The sequence below is a fragment of the Notamacropus eugenii genome, chromosome 6, assembly GCF_028372415.1.
Source record: "Notamacropus eugenii isolate mMacEug1 chromosome 6, mMacEug1.pri_v2, whole genome shotgun sequence".
Lineage (NCBI taxonomy): Eukaryota > Metazoa > Chordata > Mammalia > Diprotodontia > Macropodidae > Notamacropus > Notamacropus eugenii.
The window spans coordinates 57,304,438-57,321,864 of record NC_092877.1 but is presented as its reverse complement, the minus strand read 5'-3'; the positions used below and the strand labels follow the sequence as shown (position 1 = coordinate 57,321,864).

Below are 17,427 nucleotides of genomic sequence, written 5' to 3'. Positions count from 1 at the left end.
TCAATTATCTAATGATCTAAAGCAGGGGTTCTTAAAATGGAATCATGAATCTTTTCAAACTGTATTTTGATAACTATATTTCAACATAAATCATTTACTTTATAATCCCATGTATTTTAGATTATTCGCTTGAAAGGATTATTCCAAGAATGGGTCCCTATTGACAAAACAAACAGGTCCATGATACAAAAGAAAGTCAAAAAGCCCTTTTATGAGTGCTGTTTTTCACAATGGGAAAGACTTCTTTTTGGCCCTGAAAAGTAGAAATAGGAATAAGGGGTGAAAATTGTAAGAACAAAAATAGGAGATTTTAGCTCCATGAAATGGACAACTTTGTCATTGAGCTGGCCAACAATGGAATAAAATTTAATCTGATCAGTTGTTGAGATTTCTACGGAAGAGATTCCTGTTTATGGTAGGAGTTGACGCATAGATGACTTCTGAAAACACTTGCAGCTTGGAGAGTCTAAGGATCCTAGGCTCATCTATCTCCTCTGGCTTTGTACTATCAGAGTGTCGCACTGAGCTTGCATCACTGAGAACCTTAGAATTCTCTTTGGGAGGCAAGGGGGAGAATAGCAGGGAAGCAACCCTTAGTATTCCTAACTGGAAAATGAAAGTCTATCTGAACTATCACGAGTTCTTTTTTTCTGGTTTCACTGTGAATCTAAAGCCTAGCCAAGGCTTCTTCACTTGATGTTTAGGGACAAAATAAGAAAAAAACAATTGTTGGAGTTGCATGTGTACACACGCACATACACACGCACACAGATACACACACACACAGAGGAGAATGGAGAAACCTCATTTTCTAGACTTTGCCTTTCTCCCTTTGGGTATCTTCTGTCTGTAGACTGAAGGAGGGGGAGAAGGAAGGAATTCATTAAAGTTCCCATGTCAGCCTGTCCTGAACTTACAAACATTCAACTAGGCCCCAGGCAAAAAAAAAGAGGCACTTGTGTGGTTGATGTTCCCTGTGGGGACTTTATTGTGGTTGTTGCTTTCATTTAGAAGTTATTAATCAAATCACATCAATGAGTATTTCATAAGCACCTTGCCTTTCTGAAGGGCTATCTTTAGGATAAAGCGGAAGCCTCCTGTTTTTATCGTGGATTCCCCAGCAAACTAAAAAATGCAAAAACAAAAAATCTCTACACAGGAAAAAAAGAATTCCAATACCTCCTCCTTTCTCCCTCTTCATTTCCCTTTCTCTCTCACTTTCCTCCTTCCTCCTTTGCCTTCCCTCTCTCCTCCATCTAGTCCCTCTTTTTCTATCCCTTTCTGTCTGTTTTTTCAGTTTCTGTCACTTCAAAATAAGCATAATAATCCCAGTACTTCTTACCTCTCGGGTTTCTTGTGAAATAAGAGCCTTCTAGCATACACAGCAACATAAAAGCTTGAACAAGAGTTATCTTTCTCTGTTTCTCTGTCACTGCCACTCTTTCCTGTTGTCTTTCCTTCCTTCTCATCTTTCCATTCATATACATATGCACACAAATATCTAGACTTCATATATAACGTACTTTCAGGAATGGATGTGGATTCGATATACCCTACTGTGTCTGTGTCTTGGTGCACATTTCAAATCATTCCTGCTTTAAAACATTTCTGTGTTTGCTGGGCAGCTCTGAAATCCGATTTCTGCAAGGGAAAATATTTCATAGCACATGTGCCTCATTTCTTCTCTTCTCCATCTCATGTAGATTTCTATACTAATCATAACCAAAAAAATAGTAGTTTCTTTACCTATTTCCTTCAAAGCCTAGAAGGATGACTTTCTCTGCCTCGGAAATAATATTTTTGTTTTCCATTTTCCTTGATATGCACCCCCCCGCCATGTGTCTTTGTTTCAATGGAAAAATGACAGCTTTATTGTTGCGGATGGGAAGCCAGGGCTGAGGAACACTGGAGCCTTACTTGAAAGCCCATGTGGGTTATCAATCACAGGGCCTAGTCATTAATGTCAACTGTCCTGAGATTTGAGATGTCCAAGTGCCAAGTGAATGGGGAAGGGGGGTTAGAAAGTCAGAGATGTTGTGCTTTGGGATATGGGGGGTGAGTAAGAGAGATGAAGAAAAACTGAGATATTTTTTCACAGGTTTGGTGTCACTGAATTCCCTGTGTTACACTACGGTGAATTCAACTGAAAGCAACAGACTGGAGCAGCGAACATTGCAATTTTTTATATCAGAGGAGAATGGCTTATGGAATAGACTTCCAGCCAGAAAAAAAAACAGCTCCCAGATGCTGATCAGGAAATTGGTGATAACTCAAACGTATTATTATCTTGAGTAAATCAAATTATTTTTTCCCCAAGTATCTAAAATTGCCAGGAGCCATTATCCTTTAAAGCTAATCAGACTAGACTGTTTGGCAATATAGTGTTAAGAAATAGAAAATCTCCCCCGGTCCAGAATGACAGTAGTGGTAGTTTTGCTGTGGCATCAGTGTTGTAAGCAATAAATAAAACCATTTTTGACTGCATTTCCAAGGAGAACTTTGTCCTTGAACTGACACTGCAAATTACTGAAAATCAATTTTCTGTCCGAAGCTCGAACTCATTAAAGTTTTGATAAGCTTAACACTAAGTGATTGCATTATGGGGAAGAGGGAACTGCTTCATCCTGAGGCATTCTTGTTTGCCATTAGAGATAGAGGGACTTTGGAGCCATATTCTCAGACACAAGTCCATCCAGACAAATCTGAGGACACTGACTAATACCCCCTGGCAACCTGACCATCCGTGAACAACCCCCAGATACTTCTCACCCCTGAAAGATACAGTTACCAAGGGCCTCATTTTCTTTGATATACAGCCTTCTACATGGTCTTCCTTTGTAGCAGGGAGTGTATTATTATCCTTCTTTTATAGGTGGAAAAGTGGGGGGTCAGAGATGTTACAACATTTTCCCAGAATCACAAAACTCATGCATTTAGAATATAAAACCTTGCCTTCTGACTCCAAGAACAATGTCTTTTTCCCATAAGACGCTGCCTCTAGAACCCAGGTCTTACTACTAACCCCCAAGTATTACTTTCATTGTAATATACTCTTCTGCTTCAAAACCTGCACATACAAAAACCCCTAACTGATTCCTCATTTAGGGCCAGAAGCAGCAGATCAGCTCATCCTCATCAGAAGATTCCCCTTATGTCTAACTCTTTTGAGGGTGGTGGCTAATTTAGAACATAGCTTTGGCCTCAGTGACTTCAGTTATCACGTGTTATCTGCCCTAAGAGCCTTTTCTACTGAAGAATGATAAACAACTTCACCTTGGCTAAAACTGACTTGGCTCTAGAAGACGTAGAAAAGCTAATTCTTAGTCAAGAGGTTTTCTGCACAGTGGTGGAGAAATACTACTAGGTTACCAGTTAGTAGACAAAAACATGAATCCAAATTCTTACCTCAATAGATGGGCAAAAATATTCAAGTCACAACCGCCCTATACCTCAGTTTCCTGTTGAGTAAAAAAAGAGCTAATGATATTTGTTGCCTTTTCTATTTTACCAAGGAAAATGCTGCATAAACCTTAATGTTTAATCCTTAATTAATAATAATAATCCATAATCTAGGTACAATGAGCTATGATGAAAGATTCTTGTCTCTGTGGTCCTGGAGTAGTTTCCCTTCATTTTGTTTATTTATAGATGTGGAACTATTACTAATAACTCACATTTATATAACACTTCAAAGTTTTTCCCCTCTCAAAATAATTTTGTGAAGTATACAATGCAAAAATGCTATACCCATTTTACAAATTAGGAAACTGATGCTCAGAGAGTTTGATGGAAAGCATTATGAGTTAATGTGAAATGGAGGATTATGTCTTTATAAATCTAACTTTCTAAGGTTGTTCCTCACTTATTTTAATGTACTTTTCCCTTGATTAACTATTAAAATGTTATTCTTTACCCTAGGGGCAGCTAGGTGGTACAGTGGATAGAGCACCAGTGTAAGAGTCAAGAAGACCTGAGTTCAAATCTCACTTCAGACACTTGACACTCACTAGCTGTGTGACCTTGGGCAAGTCACTTAACCCCAGTTGCCTCTTCCTGGGTCATCTCCAGTCATCCTGATGAATATCAGGTCACTGGATTCAGATGGCTCTGGAGGAGAAGTGAGTCTGGTGACCTGAACAGCCCTCCCTCACTCAAAACAAAGACAAGTGCAAGTCATGTCATCATTTCTCTGATGGCATGGTCTTCTTCAGCAACGAAGGATAAACACGTATTCTTTACCCTATATGTCTCATTATCTGTCTATTAACCATGTAAACTTGGATAAGTCATTTACTTTCCTTCGACCCAAATCTCCTCAAGTATATAATAAGGATGTTGAACTAACTGATCTTGAATGTCGTTGTCAGCTCTAAAATGCTATTTTGTGGTGAGGGTTTCATCACCTCTAGCTACCTGTGTTTTATGTTAAATACTTTCTGCTCTCTTCCAGTTTCAATATTCAATGAGACCATTGCTACTATTCTTCACTTCTGTGATCTAAAGTCCAGTCTCCCTCATTGGGAGCTAGGTTCTTTTCGTTGTTATTGTTAAGGAAGTGAAAGATTCTTTCAAACTAGAGTGCCCAGAAGCATTCATTAGAGGTTTTGGGAAGGGAGGGATATCTCAGCATGAGATCTGAATGACTGGTGAACTAGGTTTGCAGATACCCTGCTTGGAGTTTCCCAAAGAATAAATTTCACCTTGAAATTTGAAGCTATTTGCCTATAGGTCAAAATGATTGATGTTTCTCTTCCATATTTTGAAATGTAAATTAACTGCAGGGGATTTTTGACCCTCCTCCCACTGTATATCATTTCTTCTCCATGAGATGAAATTGTGATGGGGCTGCTTGCTAATTCTCGCTCAGAATAGTTCGTTGATGTTGATGAAGTGAGCCAGGGCTGTTGCTACAGAAAAATGCTTGGGCGAAAAGCTCCTGGAAGACCTAGATACAGGGAGCTAACTTAGTAGTTATACTATACCTCTGGAATGGTCTTAAAAAGGATTTCCTGAGGGCCTGGCAGCCTCTCACTTGAAGCAGAATGTGTCAGAAGATGCTGCCTTGTCTTACCGAATGGTAGGCTGATATTGTTGTAGCAAAGGCACTGAACTTGACTTCAGAAGGTATCTCTGGCCCTATTATCATTCACCCGGGCTCTACATTGGGATGTACAACTTGATCTTTCCGCTTCTTGACTCCCCACTGTCCTTCATACAAAGTCCAAAGTCATCAGTTTGTCTTTCAATCTCTCTTCTCCTTGCCTTTCAGTCTTATCTTACACAATTCCTTTGCCAAAATCCTCTTTAACTTCTCCATGAAGGCTTGCCTGCTATCCCCAGCCAAAGGTGATCTGCAGCTCTTTACATCTTAAATATCTTAGGTCAAATGAGTATTATATCTATTTTCCAGAAAAAAATAAAAGAAACTCGGAGAAATAAAGTGATTTGCCCATGATGACAAAGCTAATGAGTCTGAGAGCCAGGATTTGAATCCAGTTCTCTTATATTTTTTGCACACTGTATCAGAGATCTTCTTGTAATAAAGATCACTCCAAATTCTATGGCATGTCAGGTCGACTTTGAGATTCTATAAACAAGAATCATGATCTTCATTTTACAGATGAGGAAACAGTCTGCCAAGTTAGTGACTTGCTCAGGGTCACATGCATTGCTGGCATGAAATTCTGGACTCTGTCTTCTATTAGTCTAACCAAAGAGGACTGCATTCAACTTACCCAGTGCTTCCTATGCTTATGCTTATGTTCATCCTAGAAGGACCCAGAATGACTTTTACCTACCCCAGGTTTTGCTAGTCAAAATTCCATCCAGCTTTCAAGGCCAAGATCAAGTGTCTAAAGAAGTCCTCCTTGCCCCAGTTTTAGATCTCATATAACATTTCCTGTCTTTAGCAGTTTTGTAGTATTATTTAAATATGTTTTATTCTCCCTAACCAATTTAAAGTTACATAAGGACAAGGACCATTTTTTAAAATTTTATTTTTAATTTATGGAATGAAACTAGCATTTTCATAACATAGTACAATAAAAAAGATGATTGCGCATAAAACTACAAATCTACTAAGCACAACGTGCTATTCCTTTCAAATATACAACAAAATTATTATGTAAATTTTTTCTTCCTGTCTCCCAATTCCCTCCCCCATCCCAGAGATGACTACCATTAAGCATGAATATATATATATATGTATGTATATATGAGCCCACACATAATATGTAAAACAATTTTATACATACTTCTATTTATCAGTTCTTTCTCTGGCTGCAGACAGCATTTTTCTTCATGTCCTTTATAGTTAATTTGGGTATTTATAATAGTCAAAATAATTTATGTGATCAAAGTTCTTCTTAAAACAGTATCGCTGCTACTGTATAAAATGTTCTCTTGGATCTGCTCATTTCACTCTTTATTATTTTGTGCAATTCTTTCCATGTTTTTTTTTCTAAAATCATTGAGCTCATCATTTCTTATAGCACAGTAGTATTCCATCACAATTATATACCACAACTTGTTCAGTCATTCCCCAACTGAGGGCCATTCCTGCAATTTCCAGTTCTTTGCCGCCAAAAGAGAGCTGCTATAAACATTTTAGAACATATAGGTTCTTTTCCTTTTTCCCTAATTACCTTCAGAAATTGACCAAGTAGTTTCATTGCTGGGACAAATGATAATAGATAGTTCAATAACTCTTTGGCCATAATTTCAGATTGCTCTCCAAAATTGTTGGATCAGCTTAGTGTTCCAATTTTTCTGCACACCCACCAACATTTGTCACTTTCCCTTTTTATCATTTTGGCCAATATGAAGTCAAATTTATAGCTTCTGTAGTGTCCAGCAGTCAATCAACAAGTATTCATTAAGCACTTATTATGTTTCAGTAGAGTGCTTTGCACTTTGTAAGTCTTAATACCCTTTAATTACATTAATACATCAAAGGCCTGTGATTTGGTTGGTTGCTAATCTCTTCCATTTTTGCACATCACAATTTACAATTTTACAAACAAATATATGCCTGAGGCCCAGAAGGGTTAAGTTACTTACATATGGTCACACAAGTGAGTATCATAGCCAAAGGCTTTGAAGGATCTCTGTTCTCATCATTATGAGTATTGCCTCCAGTTCTGCAAATCCATTCATCCCTATCCAGTGTCTCTTATATTTGTCTCAAAAATTTATCACAGTGGTTGTTAATGTATTGAGAACCTTCTTCATTTTCTCTTGATATTGATAGGATATTTGCCCAAATATAGACCAATTTTTTCCTGAAATCTGTCTTGCATAAGAACTAAGATGCATCTATGTTTACATGTGTATGTACACATTTGGTTATTGTTTGAATTCTGATGGCTCAAAGTGAGTGAAGATAGCAGCTATTTCTGTTTTGGCTAGAAATCCTGGGAGTCTTCCCCTCCCAGATTGTTTTTTTGAACTAGGCAAAAGAGTCCATCTTTGTCTCATTCTTACCTAACCTTAATCACTAAGAGGGTGTTACCTCAGGTGAACTGAGACCTGGGAAAGACCTTAACTTAAAAATGCCAACTCTCATTGCATCTAAGGCCATCTCCAGTCATCCTTGTCCGTATCTTGCCACTGGACCCAGATGGCTCTGGAGGAGAGAATGAGGCTGGTGACTTTGCACAGCCTCCCTCACTTAAATCCAATTCACTTGCAAGTCAAGACATCACCCTCCCTGATGTCACGGTCCCCTTCAAGAACAAAAAACAAGCAACAATGTTGTATTCTCACCAAAGTTTCAGCCCACATCATGTTTGGGGGGCTTGGATTTGTTTGGATCAATATGGTAAATATTGATTTGAACTTGGGCAAATTGCTTTACTACCCTAAGCCTCAGTTTTCTCATTTGTAAAATGGGGATAATAATACCTTCAACTTATTGTGTCTTGCAAGGTTGTTGTAAGAACAAAGTATAGCAATGTTTTTAAAATGCTGTTTGACCTTCAAGCACTAAATAAATGAGAGCTATTATTATAACTATTTCTACCATTATTAATATACACAATTCTAAAGGGATTGATCCCAGAGTACATATAAGTCTTGCTATAAGAACCCCTGGCACTGAACATCAACCTTCCCTCTGTCATTTTGTGCTTCTGAGCTTGTTGGAGGAAAAGCACTGTATAAATCCAAGGCAGGATTGTTATCGTTATAATGATATTATTACAGCAAGATAAAATGTCAGCTCAAGTAATATAGGGTTTTCACCTCCAAGCCAACCCCATTGCACAGTTATGTGACTCACTGTGGACATGTTCACATGCACTGTGTCATTAACACCCCTGGGGTTTTGAAAGTATCTTTGCATCTCTCTTTGCTTACTGGTGGATAAAATTCTCTGCCCCTATCCCCAGCCTTAGCTGGAGGATAAAATTTTCGTCTGGCCAGAATATTATGACAACCAAGACCCAACTTCTCACCAGTCATGCATGAGTTCATGTGGAAATTCATCAACTTGTGTAGCTTTGGGCTGTGTTCTATGGGGGATGTAGAGGCTGTCAATCTGGTTCTATCCTTAGGGATAGAAGGGAGTTCATGATGTCTTAGGTAATAGAAATGTAGACTCTTAGAACTAAAAAGGGTATCATGGGTAATCTTGTCTAACCCCAGACCAAAGTACACCTTCTACAATGTACCCAGTAACTGACTCTAGTACCTTTGCTTTAATATTTCCAGTAATTGAAGGGCTCATGACCAGTAAGGAAACCCATGCCACCATTGGTATGTTCATTTGCTAAGGGAATTCTTTGCCTTACTCTGAGACAAAATTAACTTCAATGAAGGTAGCTTCAACTTCTTCCACTAGTTTGTAGTTTCATCCTCTGAAACTAAGCAACAAAAATCCATGCATTCTTCCTTTAAAAATTCCAATATTTGTAAATAGTGATTATGTCTCCCTAAAGCTTCTCTAAATATTCCCAGTTTCTTCATTCTCACATGATAATTTTGAGTCTCCTTCCCATTCTGGCTACCTGTGTTCTCTGAACACATTCCTTGTGGTCTTCTCTTATCTAGAAAGAGGTAAACTCAGTTCCTCTTACCAGTCATCCTAGGATATAACTTTGAGCCCCTATCCAGTCCTAATTTAGTTTGTCAAGATCTTCTATAAAATCTGGTACCCAGAAAAGAAGGAAGGAAGGAAGAAAGGAAGGAAGGAAGGAAGGAAGGAAGGAAGAGAGAGAGAGAGAGAGAGAGAGAGAGAAAGAAAGAAAGAAAGAAAGAAAGAAAGAAAGAAAGAAAGAAAGAAAGAAAGAAAGAAAGAAAGGAGGAAGGGAAGGAAGGAAGGGAGGAAGGGAGGAAGGGAGGAAGGAAGGAAGGAAGGAAGGAAGGAAGGAAGGAAGGAAGGAAGGAAGGAAGGAAGGAAGGAACAAAGGAAGGAAGGAAGGAAGGAACAAAGGAAGGAAGGAAGGAAGGAAGGAAGGAAGGAAGGAAGGAAGGAAGGAAGGAAGGAAGGAAGGAAGGAAGGAAGAATCCAATGATCGGAGCATGGCTGAATAAGTTTTAGCATGTGAATCTGACATAATATGATTGTTCCACAGAAATGATAAATATGAAAAATTCTGAGAACTGACAACTGCATATGAACTGATAAAGAGTGAAATAAGCAGAACCAGGAAAACAATATAAGCAATGAGTTTGATAATGTAAAGAAAAACAACCCTAAAGGGCAACCAAAATCAAATTAATTGATGTAACCAGTCTTGGTCCTAGCAAACAAATGATGAAATCCTCTCTCACTTCTTACTAGAAAGGTCATAGACCTCCTGATGAGAAATGTTGCAGATGCCCTCAGAGTGACTGGTTTATTGGTCAGTTTTGCTTTACTCTTCCCCCTTTTTTAAGATAGAACCTAGCATTTTTTTTTAGATCTTCATTAAACTGATAGAATTCAGAACAAGACATATGCAAAAAACCTCCAAAAATAGAACTTGAAAGATACTTCTGCTTAGGGCAGCAGCCAGGGACTAGGCTTGTAAACAAGCTGGCTTCTCTGAACCACACCAGCCAAGTCAGCTTCATCCATAGCCAGCTCTCCAGCTATGCTCTGTTCTGTAGGACACTTTGCCCTACCTGGGAACTCTTCCTCTTTGTTAAAAGAGGATAGGAGCTTCCATAGTAGATCATCACCAATTTGGGGAAATAGCCATGGTACGAAAGACCTGTGACTTCCTCATTAAAAGGGGATTTTCAATGCAGATTTCCTTCTCTGCAGTTTATAGTCAGAGTTGCCTAAAAGAAAGATTAAATTACGTGCTCAGCATCACACAATCAGTGTTAGAGGGGACGTAAACTCAGGTCATCGGGTGTGTGTGTATATGTGTATATGAGTGTGTGTGTGTGTGTGTGTGTGTGTGTTATGTTGGCACCCAGAGGCTTATAATAATCTAGATCTCTCATGAAGTGGCAAACATACTGCATCTTATATGAACTGAATTCTGATATCCTTATTAGCAAGAGGACAATTAACAAGTCCCTTAAATTCTTTAGATTTCCTTTTCCTCCTCTTTAACATAAAGAAAGTACACTACTGTGTCTTTAAGGAGCTTTCTTTCTCCAAATCCTGTGAGTCTATGTGATCTAACTGGTAACTTAGTGGTCTAGAAAACACTCATAGCCTTCCAGTCATACTAAAGCAGATGGTAGTATAAGACAACACAGAGTTATACTTGGCAAGGCAATATGCACCTAAGCTATCAATGAGGATGCAGGCAGTGAGTGCTACGGGGGCACCTTCCACATGTGAGTGAAGTGGAGGTCTCAGTGCGGAGGATTCAAAGCACTATAAAGTCTCTGTGGTTGTCTGGCAACAACGTTAAGTTATCCTTCTCTTTCTGTGAAGACCAGGTCTTGAAGCCAGGAGACGTAGGTAGGAGGCCCAGCCAAAACCCAGACATGGAAAACAGGACTTTGCCTGAAGGTACAGAAATGTGGAAAGATAGCGACACTCCTGAAGACTAAATTTAGTATCTCAACCTAGCACCAAGTTAGTTAAAATGGGAAGTTATAGATGGTTTATTTTTTTTCTTCCCCGTCTCCTAGATCAGCTTCTCCCCAGTCCTGCCACATATTGGACTCCCCAACAGTGTCCTAGGGTTTGTTTTCCTCCTTTGGAATGGTCTCCTCCAACTCCCAACAGAATGTATCTTATAAGAGAATGGATTTAAGGGGACACAACATTTCATTTTTCCCCAGGCATGTTTTATGAAGCTTTGCTAGGTGCCAAAATTGCAAATTAGAGCTCTTTGGACACATGAGCAGTATGACATTGAGTAAGCAATTTCACCTTACTGAGTTTTAGATTCCTCATCTATAAAATTAAAGGGATGGGATGGTTGTAAAGGGCTCTTTCAGCTTTGAAATACCGTAATTCCATATCCAAGATCACTTGCTATTTCTCAAGCCAACAAGCATTTATTAAAGACCAGTGCCACGAATAGTGCCTAGGGATATGGATAGAATCAAAAGATAGTCCTTGTCCCTGTGGAGCTCAAGGTCTATCTGTACCACTCACTTAGCACTTAAATGGTAATGTTTTACATTTAGGGGGAAGGTATTACAGAATGGATAGAGGAATGAAACTCCAGAGTCATGAAGGTTTGGATGTATGGAAAAGCAAGTTGTCTAGATTGCAGAGTATAAAGGTGGGGGATAACATGTAAGAAAATGGGGAAGGTACAAAGACATCAGGTTGTGAAGATTTTTAATAGCAAAAGGAAATAGTTTAATTCTGATCCTCCAATATACTTTGGAGTCCCAAGAGTTTATTGAATAAAAAGGTGTCATCATCAGACCTGCACCCTAGGAAAACTACTCTAGTGGCTGTGTAGATATGGGATTAGAGTGGGAAGAGGCAAGCAGATCATTTGAGAAGCTACTGCAGGAGTCCAGGTGAGAGCTGATGAGGACCTGTACCAGTGCAGTGGCAAAGTAAGAAAAGAGGAAGGGCTTTTTGCAAGAGATGTTGGAGAGATAGAAACAACGAGTTAGGCAACTGATTGAGTATGTGGGGTGAGTGAATAGGGAATTGAAGCTGTCACCAAGATTAGGAACTTGAGCCTGGGAAGATGATGGTGCCCTTGAAGAGAGGCTACCTAAAATTGAACACGAAAGATACTTTTTAATACAATTCCTAATAAATGTGTATATTTGTCATGTAAAAGAATTCAAATCTCTGTATGATAAGGTAAGTATGTGTTACCTTAAAAGCACAAAGTCTCCATAGGATACTATCATACAGAGGGTAAAATTTCCAAACCTGTTGTAGGAATATAAACTCCTCCCCCTGGGTCTGATTTCCAATTGGGAGTGAAAGATGAAGTGGGTGAAAGATCACATGACTGAGGAAACAAGGGTTCAAGCTTCTGAGAATATCAATTTATGAAGCAATACATGCCAGTTGAATAACAAATCCTGAACAGATCTTTTTAGCTTAAGACTGAATCCTGAATATGGAGAGAGACAGATTTTTATGCATTAAAGACAATCAAATAAGACCATTTAACTAAAAGAAAATTATTACCAAGGATAAAAAGTTTAGTTATCTGATTTCTAATTGAAGGAAAGATTAGGAATTTTCCAAATTTGGAGGGGTGAGAGAACAGGTGTAATTCCCTGAAATGAGGGAAAAAAATGGTGTCCTACTCCCTGCAAGAGTCTTATAAGAGAGCATGAAGACAATAACTGATTGAGTAATATTGGGCCAGTTTTCAGATAAGACATATGGGTTACTTGAGATGTTTAATTGTGAAAAAAACTCCTTGTATCTGTCTTTGGATCTGGCTGAGCTTCTGGTCAGCATAACTTAGGTACTTAATTAACAAGCTCTAAGCAGCAGGTAGAGGTAGTCCAACTTCTCAGACTCTCCAGGCTAGGTTCAAACACAATAAGGTTTTCTTACAATTCCCACAATTGAATAATGTTTTTTCACAAGACAAAAATTAAATTAGATCCATAACTGAATAGAAAAGGAACCGAGTCTTTCCATGTTTTTTCTGAAAGCATCCTGCTTGTCATTTCTTATAATACAATTGTGCTATAAGAAATGATGAGGAAGGATGCTTTCAGAAAACCTGGAAAGACTTAGATGAACTGATGTGAAGTGAAGTGAGTGAGAACCAGGAGAATTTTGTGCACGGTAACAGCAACATTGTATGATGATCAACTGTGGATGACTTAGCTATTCTCAGCAATATAATGATCCAAAAGAATTCTGAAGGAATTATGATGAAAAATATTATCCACCTTCATAGAAAGAAATGATGGGGTCTGAATGCAGCTTGACGCAAACTTTTTTGACTTCATTTTTTCTGGGGTTTTATTTTTTTAGTCTGTGTTTTCTTTTACAACATGACTAATATGGAAATATGTTTTGTATGACTGCACATGTACAACCACTGACAAATTGCTTGCCTTCTCATTGATGGAGGAGAGGAGGGAAGGAGAGAATTTGGAACTCAATTTTTTAAATGATGTTTAAATTGCTTTTACCTGTAATTGGAAAAAAATAAGATATTTGATAAAAAAGAAAAGAAACTGAGCTAACTGTAGAACTGAGCCTCAAGACTGAGTTACTGTGATTCACTCAGTTCCCAATACCAGTTGATTTTCTAATACCCCTCAAAGGAGATGGATCAGGGAAGGCTTCATGAAGGAGGTAACATTTAGTCTAGAACTTGAAGCACAGGAGTATCTCAGCTGGCTGGCATAAGAGAGAGTGTTGCAGGTATAGGGAATGATGAAAGAAAAGAATAAGAAGCAGGACAGAGAAGGAATTTTTCAAGTTATATGAATAGTAAAATTTAGACTTAAAAAGAATCTTGGAGATCTAAAATTGAAGAGACCAAAAACCAAAGGAAGAGAAGTTCTTTGCCCAAGATCATACAAATTGTAACAGAGTTGGGGTCCTCTGGCTACAAATCCAATCTTTTTTGCATTACACTTCAATGCCCATTTTGTCTGGTTGGGTTGCTTAAGGAGGAGGAAGAGACAGAAAGCTGAGAAGATAGAAGCCAAATTTTGGAGAGCCTTGAATGCCAGGCTAAGGAATCTGCACATTATTTGGGAGAAAATAAGGATTCATTGAAGGTGACCAATAGGAGAGATGTGGTCTATATGATTCAATATAGTTTGATAATACGTATTTTTTCCCCTAGGGCTGTGGCTGGAGTAGATGGAGAACCAGATTTGGTTCATATGGAAATCCAGGATCTCAGTGGAGGTAAGTTGTTTGAGAAGTTAGTGATCAAACCACATTTTTACAGTCATAGTAATGGTAGAGGTAGAAATAATAATTCACGTTTCATAGATTTATGATGTGCTTTCCAAGAATCACAAGCTAAATGGTCAACATCTATATAACTTGTGAGAGTTTTCAAAGCATTTCCAAAGTCTCATTTCAAAGCTGGGAGGGCTAGCTAATGGGTTATTTGTCAGAGTCAAGATCCAAAAATCTTCACAAGATGGAATATTAAGCCAAGACGAAAAAGACAAAATTTATTATGAATGAGTGTAAAGTCTTACAAGTGGATTCCAAAACTCAACTTCACAAGTGTAAGATGTGTGAGGAGAATTTAATTAGGCAGCAGTTCATCTTATAAAGATAGCAATATGAACCAACAATACATTATTGCAGCCCCCCCCCCCCCAAAAAAAGCAACCTAATACATGTAATATCAGGTTTGTTTAGAGAAGTATAGCAACCAGGACTAGGGAGCTGATGACCTTGCTGTAGGCTGTCTTGGCCAACCTGCATTTCAGCTACTGTGATAAATTCTAGTTGCCACCTTTTAAGAATAATATTAATCATTTTGGACATGTCCAAAAGACAGCAACCAGTACCATACCATATGTAGAACTTTTAAAGCAACTGGGAACATTTAGTCTGCAGACAAGAGGACTTGGGGTAGACATGATAAAGGTCAACAAATACTTGAGGAAAGATAGCCTGGAAATTGATTTGACAGATTGTTCTTTTGGGCTCCATAGGACAGTATTAAAAGCAATAAGTGGAAGTTTCAGAGGAAAATTTAGCCTTGATTGTAAGACAAATCTTAACAATTATAGCTGTCGCAGAGTGGAATGGTCTTCCTTGGGAGGAAGTGGGTTCTCCTTCACTGGCGATCTCCAAGGAAGGGTATGATGACCAGTAATTGACTGTGCATCTTACAGAGGGTACTCTAGTTCATCAATGACTAGAGCAAAGGCTTTTGAGGTCCCTTCCTGTGCTGAGAATCTTAAGTTTATAGGACCTCCCCAAAGACTCTATGAGAGAGGCAGTACAGATAAAATTGTTCCCATTTTATAGATGAAACTGAAGCTCACATAAATCATAGGAATGTAGGATTTGGATCAGGAAGGGGCCTTAAATATTATTGAGCTCAAGCTCTCTATTTTAAGTATGAAGAAATAGGTGGCCGGAGAGAGGAAGCAATTTTCTCAAGGCCACCCAGGCAGTAAGGGACAATGCTTGGATTTGATTCCCAGGTCCTCAGACTCCCAATATGGTGTTTTTTTTACTGAATTATTCTTCTTCTTATGAAAAGGCTCACATTCATTTCCACTGCCCACAGCAAGAAAATGTTACACTAGATTCTTTGAAGTTGGCCTAACCATATATCTAAATTGACTGGGCTATGTAGAAATGTGGTAGAATTTAAAATTTACTTGTTTTCCAACAAGAGATAAATTGAAGTCAAGAAGCTACGGTCCAATGAAAAAAGCTATTAATAGTACAATTTGTTCTGGCACTTAACCATTGGATGGTTTTCCCGCTCTGCGCATACAGCTGCCAGTTTATCTGTAGTGTGGGAAGAGAATCTGTTAGAACGAATATCCGCATATGTCAGTTGTTCTGAGCTCCCAGAAACCCTTCCTGCTCCAAATTCAGCACAGTTCCCTTCATACCATTTAAAGATTAAAAAGCAAGATAAGGGCACATGAACCTAGAATTATAATGAAAGTTGTCCTCTGAGACTCCTTCTCTGTTCCTGGATATGATGATGACAGAAACCATAACTCACATTTCTACAAAACTTGGCAGTTTTTGTCACCTGCATTTCAAAATAGGGAAACTGAGCTTGGGCCATGATCAGACAGAAAATTTTAGTGGTAGCTTGACGCCTTGAAGGAAAATCTCCTTATATGTGAGGTGGGATTTGTTTGGTGCTGGGGAGAGTCACATTTTATATTACAAACCTGGTAATCTGACAGCATTGAATTCATACTAGACAGCACTTCAAGGTGTGCAAAGTGCTGTAATGTTGTCTCTCATTTGATCTTCAGCAACTTCCTTAGATGGATGCATATTATTATGCCCATTTTAGAGATAAGAAAACTGAGGTTGAGAAAGGTTGAATGCTGAAACCAGGGCTATTAAATTAATAATTGTCTGATTAAAGAAATGAACTTAGATCTTCCTAACTCCAAGTTCAGTGCTGTATTCTCTGTGCTAGCCAGGTGCCTCTAGGAGGAGGGGGGAATAACTCATGAAGACCATCTCTTAAAAGGATTGCTTTAGGGAACACTCACTCCAGGAAAATTTTCATCGTTGTTGTTTAGCCATTCATTCATGTCCAATTCTTTGTGACCCTATATGAGGTTTTCTTGGCAAAGATATTGGAGTGATTTGCCATTTCCTTCTCCAACCCATTTTACATATGAAGAAACGGAGGCAAACAGGATGAAGTGACCTACCCAGGGTCACACAGCTACTAAGTATTTGAGAACAAATTTGAACTCAGGTCTTCCTGACTCCAGACCTAGTACACTGAGTCACCTAGCTGCCTTTGATGAAATTAGAGATTTTAAAAAAATAACTTGAATTTTAAAATCTTGGTTATCCTATTCCTCTGTTGCCTTGCCCCATGCAGATCACAGCTTCCCCCAGTCACTTAAGAGATGGTCTTCATGAGCTACATCTCCTCCTGCTAGAGGCAGCTAGCTAGCACAGGGAATAAAGCACTCAGTCTGGAGTCAAGAGATGAATTCGAATTCGGCCTCAGATGCTAAGTAGCTGTGTCTCTAGGCATGGCACTTAACCTCTGCCTGCCTCAGTTTTCTTGACTGCACAATGGGGATAGTAATATACCTACGTCCCAGGGTTGTTGTGAGGATCAAATGATATATTTGTAAAATGTTTAGTATAGTGCCTGGCACAGGGTCTATGTTTGATAAAGACTTGTTTCCTTCCTTCTTCTTTCCTCCTTCCTCTGCTTTCTCCCCACATGGCCATCTCCTCTCAAATCAACCTTTCTCTTGCATTGAATTTCTCAATGTTTAACTCATCTGGTCCTTGGAGTACAGATAATCTATTGCCATAACATTCTTTCTTCTTTCCTCCCCCTTTGCCAACTTGGTAGGACTTTCCAGAGCTTGTGCATAGCCTTTGAGACCCAG

General features: G+C 38.7%; 1 protein-coding gene across 4 annotated transcripts in view; it reads left to right on the top strand.

The window, feature by feature from the left end:
- The window catches only part of SORCS2 (sortilin related VPS10 domain containing receptor 2), a 1,292,493-nt gene that overhangs the window by 1,055,628 nt on the left and 219,438 nt on the right, over positions 1-17,427 (top strand). For all 4 annotated transcript variants that reach the window (XM_072620161.1, XM_072620158.1, XM_072620159.1 and 1 more), the window contains exon 6: positions 14,187-14,251. In XM_072620161.1, the coding sequence (XP_072476262.1) occupies positions 14,187-14,251 (65 nt within the window). The remainder of the gene's footprint in view (positions 1-14,186; positions 14,252-17,427) is intronic.